The sequence below is a fragment of the Maylandia zebra genome, linkage group LG20 (assembly GCF_041146795.1).
Source record: "Maylandia zebra isolate NMK-2024a linkage group LG20, Mzebra_GT3a, whole genome shotgun sequence".
NCBI classification, from domain to species: Eukaryota; Metazoa; Chordata; class Actinopteri; order Cichliformes; family Cichlidae; genus Maylandia; species Maylandia zebra.
The window spans coordinates 34,457,261-34,471,459 of NC_135186.1; the positions used below are offsets into that span (position 1 = coordinate 34,457,261).

Here is a 14,199-nt window from a genome sequence, read left to right on the forward strand (position 1 = left end):
GTTTCTCAGGGTTATGTCTGTATTTTAAGTAAATGAAGTGTCAGAATATTTTTTCAGCTTCCATCACGTGCCCAGTGGGACTTTACAGAGTTTACAGACACTGTTTGGGAGTTTTGCTTTTATATAGTTTAACCATTTCAAGTACTTTTCTCCAGAGACTCAAATGTTCGACCTTTAATCTGAAGACAAAGTGTTTAATTTGAGTCATTGTGTGATGTGTTATTCTTGGAAAAACGTAATGAGACAAGATAAACTGCAAGATCGCAAATCTCCACCAAGACACCTCAGTCTCTGGGCACGATTTACTTTTAAGGGAATAGTGTTTGTATTTTGTATGCAAACATTGTTTAAGAGCAGCATGAATAACACCAACTTATGATGTAACATTATGCTACAGTTTATTTCTAACTAGGCAGCTCATTCTCGTTTTCTTGACTATATTTTAAAGATATAAAATATTTATAGGTCAACTTGAAAGAAACCCAGATGTGTGAGGTCAGAGGTCAAATGTGACATGATACTTTAAATTTTAATATGTTACTTTAACACACACCACACTTGTAAGAATCATGGTTTCTAAGTTGAGGCGGTTTTCAACCAATAAATAAATAAAAGACTGCAGAACCAAATTTTAATGGATTGTTAACATCAAAACTTTATTCAAAGCGTTTGTGTTTACAGATAAAATGGCATGCAGGCATAAAAAGGAATCAGTTACACATTCTTCCGTCAATGTGCAAACCTTAAAGTGTTCAGAAGCGACGGGCTCAGTTTGCTTAAAAATGCCTTAAATGTCCTAGAATCGGTAAATTGGCTACTGAGGAAGAAAAATAATTCATAAACCTCATCAGTGTGCATCATGTTCTACAGAAAGACAAAAAAGAAAGTGAAGCTGAAAAACAGCTGATTTTTACCAAGTTGGCAGGATATTTTCTAACATTCCTTCAAAATAAAACGTCAAGTTTTCATCTTCAGTGTCTCTTTCTGTCTCTTCTCAGTTTCCCTCTAACGGCAGTAATCAGATCCACATCCCGGCTCTGAGCGTCGACGGCCTCTCCACCCCCGTGGTCCTCTCCCCGGGGCCCCAGAAGCCCTGAGCTCCCCGCCCGCCTGAAGCAGCTCTTCACCGGGCACAACCTCGCCCAATGATCTCCTCAACTCCTGGAGGGTCGGAGGAAAAGCCGGATCTGCACTGACTCTGAAATGCATCACTAAAAACCCGACGCCATGAGAAGTTTAGGCTGCATCGGCTGACTCTTTTTGGGTAGGTGTCATGGTTTGTGTGGGCCTTTCACTGGTGGACGCGTTCACAGCCGAGGATCAGTCAGACCCTCCGCTGATTCTTACACTTTCCAACAGGTGGGAATCTGCGCTTTGTCCTCCTTCCACCTTCCTGTTTCTTTCATAGCTTTGTACTCAAACACTATGACAGCGGGGTTTCGAGAGAACCAGATGCTTCTCTCGACTTGAACCCGACACGAGGACATAAACGGCAACTAAAGGCCACGAGAAGACGGAGGGATGTTTTTCTCTTTTTCTACTGGTGTTTTTTAAACCTGTCGTTGGATTTCTTTCTATAATATTGTGAGGTCTTTACCTTGCGATGCAAAAGTGCTCTGACGTGACTGTTGTCAAATAAAACAGCTTAACCTTGAAGATGGCTTTTATAGCCGGTCTGCTTACTGAAAACTGACAGCAAACAAATGTCTGTTTTCAAACGGTTTCTTCAGTGTGTGACGGAGGGGAACCGGAGAAAAGCTGGAGCCGTCTCTTATTTGAGTTTTTACTAAACAGAAGATTTGACTTGACGTTTTCTGGGAGTAACTGATCGCGGACTGGAAGGAGGGAACGTTCACATGTTTGTGTGTAAAAGGATCTGCAGTTCCTCATAATCTCACATTTTTTCTGATGGGATCTTTTGTTTTTTAAATTCGAGGTTATTTATTTCTGTCTTGTTTTCAATGCACCTTTCTCTGCAGATTCCTTAAAGGTTCTTGACTGTTTTTAAAACAGTCTCATCTTTTTTTCCCTCATTTTTTAAGCTACCAGGCGACTCTCTCCCAGTTGGAATTTAATTTCAGCACCAACACTGACATTTTATAAACTCACCTTCTGCTGGATTTCGTCAGAAACGACTTTCAGAGCCTTTTAAGGGTTGTTGCTTTGCTCTTACTGGCCGATTTTAAAGGTCACGCCTTTCTCTGGTTCTGCATGGCCTGTTTTTTTTGTTTTTGGTTGTTTATTGTTTGTTTTGTTTCGAGTGGACTCCTCAGCAGCATTTCGAACTGACCAATCACAAAGGATGAAGATGACGGTGGACCTGAGGTTTTTCAAAGCCAAGTTCTTTCTCTATAAAAGTGTCTAAATGTGACAGATTGTATATTTTCTCACAGAGTTTAATGTCCAAACTGAACTGAAGTGTCTGTCAGACTTGATTTAAAGGTTTTACCGAGGACAGAGTCACATTCCTTTGGTTTTTAAAACAGTGATAGATGAGTTTGCGTTACTTATTAACAACTGCTTATTGTTTGAATCTCAGCAGTCATTCCAGAGATTTTATTTGAGCAGCTCTGAAAAATAAATGTTTTGTTCCAAAAGCCTTGGAACAAATCTGCAGTCATGTTGCCACAAGTTGAAAGAGTCGCATTTATTCTCCTTTCACTGAGAGTGTAGGATAGCCTTTAATATATTGAAAGCTTTTTCCGTGCAAAAACCAACAACAAAGGACCGAGTTTAATGACACTCTGTCATACCGGGGCTTATGATTGAAACATTTCAAATAATTTGATCAATTTGTGTTTAATAAAGCACCAAAAACCATAAAAAACATAAATTCTCCAACATCCAAGTCAAAGTCTACGTCCTCATTTTGTACAAACATCAGCACAACATTTCAAAATTAAAAAGGCATTAGAAAAGCATCAGATGGTCTTTAGTGTCAACCTTGGAACAAGATGACTAAGAAAATGTTTTTTTCCTTTATGGCTTAAACGCGTATTTAATTGGATCTCTGAAGACATCCTTGATGGCAGGGGCTGATTTATCTGTTTATCTGTGTGTGAAAAAAATTTAGTTCTCTGAAATTTAAATAAAAACTAAACTTTCAGATAAAATACAAATACACAGGAACTGGCTCTAACTTTAGTCTTTGTCAGTTTGGTAAAATTTGCTCTCAGAGTTGAACTTAAACTCCTCGAGGTCATAAATAATCTGACCACATCAAATGTCAACGACCTCGTAGTACCATGTAATCCCATCACAACACCTTACTCTCAGACTGCTGGCTTACTTCTGTTTACTGAGTTTCTAAAATTTAGAGTGAGAGGCACAGCCTTCGGTGTTCAGGCTAATCTCCACTTTCAGACTCTCTCAGCTTTGCTGCTGTAGGCTCAGCCTGCTGGAGGACTTCCCATGATGCACTGAGAGTTCCTTCTCCTCTCCCACCTCTTCACTCCCTGCTGCAGATCGCAACGTTTTCTTTCTTGATTCTCGGGTGACGTATACGTCTGCCCCTCCCTCAGCCTGGTGCTTCTGGAGATCTCTTCATGTTTAAAAAGAAAAAGAAGTTCTTTCTGCCCTCTGTGTTGCACACAGGGGATCAGCTGATTGTTGGGGTTTTCTCTTCAACCCCGTAGACTCTTTTTGATTTAATTCCAATTAAATTAAATTAAATAAATTTGAATGAAAAAGGAAGAAATGAAACCTTTAAAAACTAACAACTAACACTAAACACTTTCATTGATTTAAAAACTAAACTCAAACAAACTAAAATTGAACTGAAACCTGATTAACGATTAAACATAACTGTGTTAAATGTTGTCCCGTCAGTTCTTACAGTTGGATTTGAGATTATTCAAAGATGAGCATCCTCTAATCTTCAGGGCACCGCAGTGATTTTTATCCACTTAAGAACTTTAAAAGATCAAAACTCTGCAGAACAAAGTATCAGATTATCAGTTTTAAACATTTTTTAAATCCTTGCTGGTAAAGTTTGATAATTTTAGGTTGTGAGACATGCGGTCGTATGTTTTGTTCTCTCAGCATCGGCTATGAAGCATATGAGTTTTACTGTACATGATTTACAAACAACTAGGAGGCTTCATGCATTAGAACAATGATTAGTTGGATTTTGTGCAGTCTTTAGTTTTGTTTACGGACCTTTTCCACTAATACCTGCTCGGCTCGGTTTTCAGGGTTTCCCATTAGGTGGTAGTACCTGGTACCTGCTCCATTGGGGTTCTGAATGGTCCTAAAATGTGACTGCATGTCAACAGACAGCATGCAGCAGATGGGCCAGTCAGTGGCGTCCCTCGATGTGTCATGAGAGCAAGTCCTTTACAAAATTCCAAACCGCCATTTTTGAAATCCGGCAGTGAGGGAAAGTGGCTCCACACAAACCAACACCGTGATCCGGTGATGAGGTGCAGACACTTGGCATCGGTTTGGCAGCAGGTATACCAGCGCTTCGATATCCTCCACTGTTGTGTTGTGGCGCATACGAATGACATCACAGGAATTTTGGCGGTGTTGCCACAGCAACCCCAAGGACACTGATGCGGTTGTATTATAATAGAAAACGACTGAAACAGAGTCGAGCCGAGCAGATCAGACTGGATACTTGGTTCTCTCCGATGACCTGTAGTTTCGCTTGATTTACACGAACATGTGATTTTTAAAGCGTGTTTGACGGGAACTTGTGGCAACATCGAAAACCTGCAGAGACAAAAAAAAGTTTTGTTTTGTTTGTTTGTTTGTTTCCCCCAAAATTGTAGACAGACACTGACTCATGTTCCTCTAAAAAAAAAAAAAAAAAAAAAAAAAAAAACCCAGACTGTTGATGTTGTTGTTGTTGTTCGTGTTATTTCTAATGCTAGCTGTGGTTGCCACGGTAACCTGACCCGACTGTTGCCGCCCTGCAGGTTGCTGTTGTCATTGCTGTTGTTATCGTTGTTGCTGCTGGAGCTGTTAACGTGTTTCTATGCTTCTGTGTGTGACGCCAAGGCTGCAGACACACACACACACGCACAATGCAATCTTTGTGAGGATTCATTGGAGGGGTCGGTCCGTCCATGCTAACTCAAGCTTTGCTCAGTTACTCGCTGTGATGTTGCTACTGCTGGCACATCTTGCGCTCTGGCTCGTTGCGCACTTACACGTCTTTATCACATAAATAAGATCATCTCCCACGTTTGCATCAAGGGTGAGGAGGAAGCTCGGGCATAGATACCCAGAAGGTGCAGAACATGCTCCAAGAAAACAGAAGTTAACGAAAACTTGTGTTCATATTTGAATTACCCCTTTCTCCAAATTCATAACATTACGTTTCGATATTTCAGTGACATTTCTCTTAAGATTACAGTTTAGGGTGCACTGCTGTGCCGACCACGCCACAAATTACTGCAGCATCACTGCTGTGCTTTTTACCAGCAGCATGGTGTCATTACCAAATCTGTAACTACCTGTTTCTACTTGAAAAGTATGATGGGGGAAAGAAAATACTGCACTAACTGAGCTAAGAGATTTTTGGTGGCAAAGGTGGGCCCACTGGTGGTAGTCTCTATGGGAAGGGCTGCCAAAAGAAATGCACAGTCATCCATATTTCTTCTGTACAATACTATGCTTTGGGTTGCAGACCGGTTCAGAAAAAGGCAAGAAAGCGGAAGTTGCTTTGCTCCAACAGTGTTTAAAGTTCAACAGACAAGTTGGAGAAATTTAGGCAGGCGTTGAAGCGCAGCAGGAGCTGCACTTTTCTGCACTTCCACTAATGGCCAAAGTGAGTCAGTCACTATTGACTCATGTTCAAATGTCCAACTTAGGTAAAATGGTCTTTGCACCTAGAGCAGGGCGATATGGCCAAAAATATTTATCACGATATATATTTGAAAATTTGCGATAACGATATAACCGACGATATAATTGATGCGAGACAAAATACAACTCCACAACATTACTAGCGCAAAAAGACAACCTTCCATTTATTTTCACTTAAACAAGAAGCTGGTTTTTATGTACATTAAAGCTTTATAAAAATGTAACAGTGCAAATGCAAATTCCTTGCTGAAAGTTTAACCAAAAGGCATTTCCAGTAGAAATGGGCTGACATGTCCTGAGCATAACCATGTATAATATCCACTGAAGTTAAAAAGAGGTGCTTTGCAACATTAAACTGCAGCGTGCAGTACGTATTTTTCGGACCATAAGGTGCACGGGATTATAAGGCACATTAAGCGAAACAAAGCAGTCAGATAAATCAAACTTGATTAAACTCATTCTTCTTGCTTCCTCCACTTCTGTACCATTGATTCATTAATGTTGAATTCTCTGGCAGCTACTCTATTCCCATGTTGCAGTATATTAATGACTAACCTCGTATTGTGGATGGATTATCTCAGTTGTTCTCCTGACTGAAGTTTGGTCCGTTTACAGCATCCTGCCATGCGATTGCATTTGTCTCTAACCATGAAGAACCTTAACGTTAACTTTTATAAGTGGAAAAGTGTTAGTGTTCGTCCTCCAGCTTCACTGTTTATGTTATGCTAACATAGCTGTGTCGCTAGCGATCACGTAGCACATCATTATATAGCAGCTAGCCCAACTTCAGTAACCCTACAAACGTCACTGCTGTTTAGTTTTCTGTCTTCATTTATGTTGGAAGTGATAGCAGAGCTGTACGTTTGATTTTTTTCAGAAATCTCTCAGTCAGAACATGCTATATCATGCTTAGGTAACTAGCGAAACTAGCGAGCTAACTTCCGCTAGCTTCCTGCTAACTTCTAACTCCGTTAAATGTAATAACTTTTGTTTTCATGGATGCCTGGAAGTTAAACTTCATAGTTACACCTGGTAAAGCAGCAATGCTGATCGTTTTATTAAAGATGAAAGAATTTAGACAGTTTTTAACGCTCAGTGATGCTGCAGTGTTGTTTGACCTGAAGCATACGGAGTTTAGGACCCAGATTACTCCCAGATTTAAGAGCATCTTAGTCCGACAAATACGACAATAACGACGGCCGCTTGCATGTTCTGCAAAAAAATGTGCTTTGTCGTGTATCTGACGGACAAACACCCAATCAGTTCCACATCACTGAAGTTGCACCATTTTTACAAACCAATTCTGGTTCATCTGTTTCACTCAACAATCGGCCATGTGCGTATGAAAACAAAGGCACTGCGCATGCGCGTTTTACTCCCATTCTATCGCGATATTTCATTTTCCTATCGTTGCCTAACATTATACCAGTATTACCGTGAACGGTATAATATGGCCCAGCCCTATTTGCACCCTACAAAATATTATTGTGAAAAATGTAATTTGTTTTGATTTGACAGATGTTCCCCTCTGCTAGTCGTAGAACTGGACCTGTCTTGTGTGTGCTGTTGGCACTTTTTGGATTATTTTTAATGGAAAAATGTGTCTTTGTTTACAGTCAAATGTAATGGCAGCAAGTATCAAGTATCTAAGCTTTTAGGTTCAAGGTTGGTTGAGCTAAGAGCAGTGCAGTGTCTGCAGTGAGGTTCAGGCTGAGGACAGGGGCGCTCTGGATTTGGACAGATGGTTCATAGATGAGAGGAAAAGCCCGACTACCCAACCTTTCAAAGGTGGGTCCTCACAAGGTTGACCCTCTATTTGGTTCCCACAAAGATAGCTGTGCAAGCACACACGCGCACACACACACACACACACACACACAGCTGGAGCGTCAGGGACTGAGTGAAGCTCGTATTCAGTGTTTCCACCTTCACTGAGGTTATTCTGCAACTCGTTAAATACCTGAAACATCTTTCTTTACTACTTAATTTTTTTTACAATGTGAAGTTTAAAAAGGAACAAAAAATCTGATTCAAGATAGAGGTTCTAGTTTTCTCTACCTGATCCAAGCTGGAACCATCCTTCATCAGCTCCTCTGAATTCAGCCTCAGATCGGTCCCTGACGGCGGGATTTCCCAGCCTTTGCGGCGACGTAAACGCAGCACCAAGCCATCGTGTTCGACTGTTCTCTCTTTACAGCATGACTCTATTTTTCTATCAGAGATGATGTGTTTATATTGCGTATAAGATTTAAAGAGTGATGAAGCCTTAAAGATTTCAGCTGCAGCAGAAGAAAGATGCATCCTCATTTAAAAAAAGAAAGAAAGAAAAAAGATACTACCTGTTGTGTATCTTTCTTTCAGAGCATGATGATGAAAAATAAGCCATTTATAACTTTGTGTATCGAGTTTTGGACGCAGGGTTTGAGTCTGACATGTTTAACTTCAAGCTAACCTTTCTCTCACCAGCAGAACATGACGAATGTCTTTATATCGATTAGAAACTGCTTTGCATTCTGGGTAATGTCCAGATTTCTGTTTTTGAAACTCATCACCATCTGAGCGAACTTGACGAGGGGTCTGCTTTGCAAACGCTGCCTGTATGCAGATGAAAGATGCTTGCAAAGTGACATTTGAGGAAATACTTCACCTGCAGGCCTTTAAGTCTTAAAACAATATTTTCAGACGTCTTTAATTCACAGAAGTCTTAAACTGTCTCTCTCGAATGTGAATCACTGAAAGGAAAGCACGTTATGGAAGAGGCAAAGCAAACCCCTGCCTCCAGTTACATAAGGCATCTTTTCACTGTAGGGGCAAAGTGTTGTAAAGGTATCTGCCTTAACAAAGTTCTTGGGCGCTTTCTCCAGGTTTAAAGAATCAGAATCGAAGCCACTCAGCGGTTCCTACCCCGAAAAGGGTTTCTGTAGAGTTGGTTCCTGAGATCTGAACATGCGAAGATTGAAAGCCAAAACAGCCGGCTGGTTCCTGCAGTCAGAGGCGGTCTGTGGACATGTACTCAGGATTTGGTGATGAGTTTCACTTCATAAACATCATCAGTTAGATTTTCTGCTCTGGTTTCTTGACATTTATAAAGGAAGCCGTTCCTTAAATCCAGTGAGGAACATCTGTTGTTCCTGAGCTTTCTGTCTGTTCACTTGAGGCCTGGAGTTTTCTCAGTGGTTTTCATCTCATAAACCAAAAGTTGTTTGGGTTTTTCACGTTGACGTCCAAAGCCTGGACAGACTTTGCTGCCGGTCATTCTGCATTTGAGCGTACCGTCCAGCTGCACTTCAGAAACTGTTCGTGTGCAAACCAGCTCAGTGCAACTTAATGAATCTTTGTCTTACTGTAACACTGTTTAGAATTATAGTAACTTTGATATGGTAATACATCTAATGTATGACTTGTTCAATGACAAAACATAACATGAAAAATGAATAAATATTCACGCCTCTTTTAAGACAGTGATTTCTTTTTATAACTAATATTTATAATCTGCTTCCTGTTATCATATGTATGTATCTGCTTTACTTTTTAGTAATTTAAATATGAAATAGGTCATTCATGCTGGGAAGTATGAGCAGCTTCTTGTTATAATGACAAAGATAGAATAAAAGTTTAAAAAAAGGCGTAAAAAGAGAAATTAAATGATGACGGTTCTGGTTTTCACCGGGAAGAGTTTTTTGTTATAACAACAACTGCCTCCTTATGTCAAAGGTTTGTGGAAAATAACTAGAATTTAAGCTTAAAATCTTTCTTGCCAGAAAAGTTTAACATTATGCAAAAATTAAAATTTTTAAATGCTGTCATTCAGTTACTTTTTTTTAATTTTGCAATTTTGAATTAACATTTGCACGTCTGTCGAGCGGTTTCATCCTTTGGTTATTGAGCCTTAATTGCACAGTTTAAATTTCTAGTCTTGAGGGCAAAACTAGCAATTTAAACTTAGAGAAAGAGTACTGACCCATGATCCTTTGCAGCAGAATGACAGACAGAAAGCTCCGGAAGCCGATGGCTGACGCGCCTCCTAATTGTAAAGAGGTTTTCTGTCCACAGTTTGTGTGGAAATCTTCACTGTATATAGACACAAAATATAATCTGAACATATGAATTTGCTATATATTCTGTACCATGTGACAGGCCTGACCAATGGGCTGGGGGTTGTTAATGACGTGTTGTTCCTGTGGCCTGTCGTTGCTGTCAGATCCTGCGTGGCCCCTCCCCTCCTCGGCTGTGATTGGCCATGGAGTTTATTGATGTAAAGTGGTGGGGCCTGCTTTTATTTTTCTGAGATAGAGTGCTACATGTTTAACATGTTATTTACTGGAACCATTTAAAAGAAAAGCTATTTTTTATGGACGTGACTTTAGTTTTTGTTGGTGTACCATGTTATGCTGATGATTCCTCTTGTTTTCTACAAACACACATGCACACACACTGGGAGGACGGTAATAAAACTATTTTGTCCTGTACAGTTTGTACTGTCTCATTTATGACTTTTGAATGCTAAGCATACCTGGGCACGGGAAGCCGTTTAGTTCAAACTTCTAGCATACATGTTGAGTGCTTGTGATGAGTTACCCTTAGTTAAAAAACAATAAACTTCAGATTTAGAAATGTAAGAATTCTGAGAGGAAACACTCGCTCAGGATTTTGCTGATTGTTGCATTGTGGATCACTGTGGATGTGGGGTACTTTTACTGCACCGCTTTAATGCCATGGATTTAATCTCTGCTAATGCTAGCGCTAACTCGGGCCACCTCACTTGCCGCTCATGTGACACGCTCCCATTTCTCCATCAAGAGTCTCCCAGTGGAGGTTAGAGAGCCGGAGGCTGCAGGTCCCAACCTTAAACCAAGTCTTCACAGTTAAAGATAAAGGTTTACCAGGACCTCTTTTTGTCCCCACATGTCAGTGTGATAACAGACAAATGTCCCCATAGCATCAGTAATGCAAGTACACACACTTTTCTGATGGGAATAGTGAGTTTTAATCCAGACTAATCTGGATTTGAGAGGCTGCAGGATTGTTTTCACTCAGCAGGAGTTCACACCGAGTCTCTCACACACACATAAGATGCTCTGTGTGTGTGTGTGTGTGTGTGTGTGTGTGTGTGTGTGTGTTCGCCTCAACCAAATTTTCAAAGATAAGTCTTCCATTTTATTGTTTACACTGAACTTTGACCTGATTTGTCATAAATCTCCTGCAGATAACAACATGAAGGCTGATGACAGTTTATGTGATGTGTGTGTGCGTCTTCTTACACACACACACACTGATTCTCAGGGTGCAAGCTGACACACATTTACAGATAAAACAGGTTGGAGGAAAAACCTACTTTGCATTGTGGGAGAATTTGGGTTGAACTCGAACGAGGAGGGAATCAGATGTCGGTGCTTCCATCCAGCTGCAGCTCAGAGGTTTAATAAAACATGAATCCATGCTTTACTTTTTATTAAACCTCTGATCCTCTGAACATGAGTTCACCTCTGGTCAGGAAAAGAGCAGGTGGAGTAAATCCTCCTGTTGGCGTCCTTAAACCACACAGAAGAAAGGACGAGCCTTGGAGCTGTCAGTGGTTGGTCTTGTTGTTCTACGGGAGACGCTGATCATTTATTCCAGTATGAACAGAGATTAATGGAGGCTCTGAGGAGATGTAGCCCAAAAATGTATTTTCATCATCGATAGAGGAGAACAATTGCAGTTAAAGCCCCGAGTCTCATAGACCTCACATTACCACCTTACAGCATTTTGATTTGAAGCATGATAGCATCAGCTTCAACCCCCAGCAGCTGCTTCCTATACACACACACGCTGGTTTAACTGTACTGCTAATGTATGGTTACTGTTTTCTGCAAGGTGCAGTTTTTATGGTCTAATTAGCTTTCATGTTTAAAAAGAAAAGATTATTGATATTACATCTCTGAAAACTGAAACAAAAAGGTTTGAATAATTATCTCAGCAGTTTGACCCCGGTTCGCCCATATTGGCTAAGAAGGTGAACACAGGACTGCTGGCGTTTCTTTTGAGGAAGTGCTTTTAACACTAAATATTTGCAATTGGTTTTTGTTTTGTTTTAATTTAAGTCATGCTTTCATTTTCATATTCATCTCCAACAAAACGGGAATTTTTTAAATGATGTTTTATCCACAAATTGAGAAAAGGTTATAATAGCAAACAGCAAGTGTCATCAACTAGACGTTCACCCAAAGAAAGGACCCAAATAAATAACAAACAAATAACAGAATACAGAGCGGGCAAAGCCTTAAGTAAATAATAACCACGGAGGGTCAGTGACTGGGACGGAGAGGGAGTGGCCTAGTAAATCAGGTTGCAGGAGCGGGCACAGAAAAGGCATCAGAGGAACAGGAGGGATTCTGTAAAAGACGGAGAGGCAGGAACTTCACAATCATAAGCAGGTGAAACGAGAAGGTCGGAGGGCAAAGAGATGGAGAATATCCAGGTGAGATTGAACCAGGGAATGCAACACCTCCAAACACAGGGAAAACAGAGTTACACGAGGAAGAAGCAACTAGCATGAGTCTCAGAGGGTCAGTCTAGTTCTAGTTACCACACTAGCGAGCATAACAAACTGGTGAGGAAAGGCAGGTTGCACAGGTTTAAGTAGCTCTCCCGCTGATTGCTTGCAGACGGAATACAGGTGAGGCGCTGGCCCCACCCAAAAGGGGAGGACCCACAGCCACAGATGGAAAACTCCCACGGACCATGACAGGAAGTGAGGGGACTTAATCCAACTGAACCACTCTGAACTTGAAACTGCTCTAAAAGGCTTTTATCAGTAACTTTTGTGACATCAGAAACCTGACTGGATCAAAGTCTCAAGACTTTATCATGTCCATCAGAATCGGATTTAAAAAAATAAAGATATTTAAAAGTCCTGCTGAAACACTGCTTTGTCAGTGTTTTAAAGATTTAAGGTCTGATATGACGAGAAGTGTTTGGTGTGGATTTATTTTTTACTGCTCTAATCTGTGACAACTCCTGACTGATATTAAATTAGCTGATATTTGTGTGGAGTTTGGTTCATATCTGTGATCAGAATGACGATCAGTCTTCTTTTATTCTTCAGCATCTTGTTTTCTTTTTCCTTTTCACCACCGTTTAAACGTCTTCATCATCTCCCTCCTCTCTGTCCAGTCATTTTTAAAGTGAGCCATCGTCACCTCGATGTCCTCATCCTCGCCTTCGCTCCATGTACAGTAACGCTGACTCACCCTGAGGATTTACTGGATCAATGTGAGATCACTCATGATGTCAGCAGGTGTCTCGCATTACTTTGGTTTCCTCACAGTGTTGAGTGCTGGACGTCCGCAGAGATCAGAGAACCTCGCTGGGACTCGCAGTGGAAATTAAATAAAAATGCAGTAACTAAAAGATAACTGTGGATGTTTCTGCGTGTTTATATTTGATCCTTTTTCCATTTTTGATTTCTTCATGTTCTCACCTTTCTGTCTGCATCTTTTCTGGGGAATATCGAGGCGTTCCCAGAAATAAGCTCTGGGTCTGTCGAGGGATCGCCTTCTGACTGGATTGCAAAAAATCCTCAGTTGGCTCCTTCTGATGTAGAGCAGTGGCTCCTCACAAATCTCTGAGGCTTTTTTAATACTAACAATTTCTTATTTACTTATTGCGTTACAATCCTAGAATTGTTGCTGGTATTATGAAGGCGATAATGATAATATTAATTCATTTATTCCATTTTATCATGAACACATTTGCTACATGTGATCAATCACAATTGTAGAACTTATCAAACTTTTCTCTTTTGTTTGTTGTTTGATTCGTTATCAACATTGTTTGTTTGTTTGTTTGTTTGGTTATTTTTTTATACTAAATAAGAATAAATACAAACAAAGCCCCCAAATTGTTTTGTTTTATGGAGGAAATGAAGCAATGTGTTGTTACATTGTTGTTCACTAAAACTAAAAAACCTTTTAATTTCAGTGTATTTAATTTATATTTATAGGCACTGATTGAATTTCCATGAAATGTCCCAATAAAAAAGAGATGAAGTGCGATGTAAGCTATAAAGCACTGACATCATGCTTAGATACTCTCTGTTTAACAGTAAACTCTTTGCGTCTGATGTGTGACTGAAGACATTTTGACTTGTGAAGTTTCAAACTTCCTGTTTAAACTTTCTGCTGGTTCGTGCCTCAGATCAGACAGCACCACGGAGACACCACAGAAGAAGAAGAAGAAGCAAAGTAGAGAGAGATAACAAGGGGAGCGCAGACTCTCAGTCATTAGGTGAATCTGGAGCATTACGTCATGTCAGAAGACACCCACCCTCCCCTTCCTCCTCATCATCATCGTTCACCCTCCTCCTCCTCCAGCGCTTCTGTGCAGCATCCGAGCTCCCTGATTGGT

The 14,199-nt window shown here is 40.4% G+C and overlaps 1 protein-coding gene across 4 annotated transcripts in view; it reads left to right on the forward strand.

The window, feature by feature from the left end:
* Positions 1-14,006, forward strand: part of elk1 (ETS transcription factor ELK1) — a 37,989-nt gene extending 23,983 nt beyond the window's left edge. Inside the window, exons 11-12 of one of the 4 annotated variants that reach the window (XR_001341563.3) lie at positions 999-1,264; positions 13,990-14,006. Coding sequence is in view for 1 of the 4 variants with exons in the window: in XM_004568178.4 (XP_004568235.2) it covers positions 999-1,097 (99 nt within the window). In the remaining 3 variants the exon portion in view is untranslated. Of the gene's footprint in view, positions 1-998; positions 10,281-12,966; positions 12,984-13,989 lie in introns of those variants that run through there. The other 3 variants (XR_191642.4, XR_191641.4, XM_004568178.4) reach the window with 3 other exon arrangements.
* The last annotated feature ends 193 nt before the right edge of the window (positions 14,007-14,199 follow it).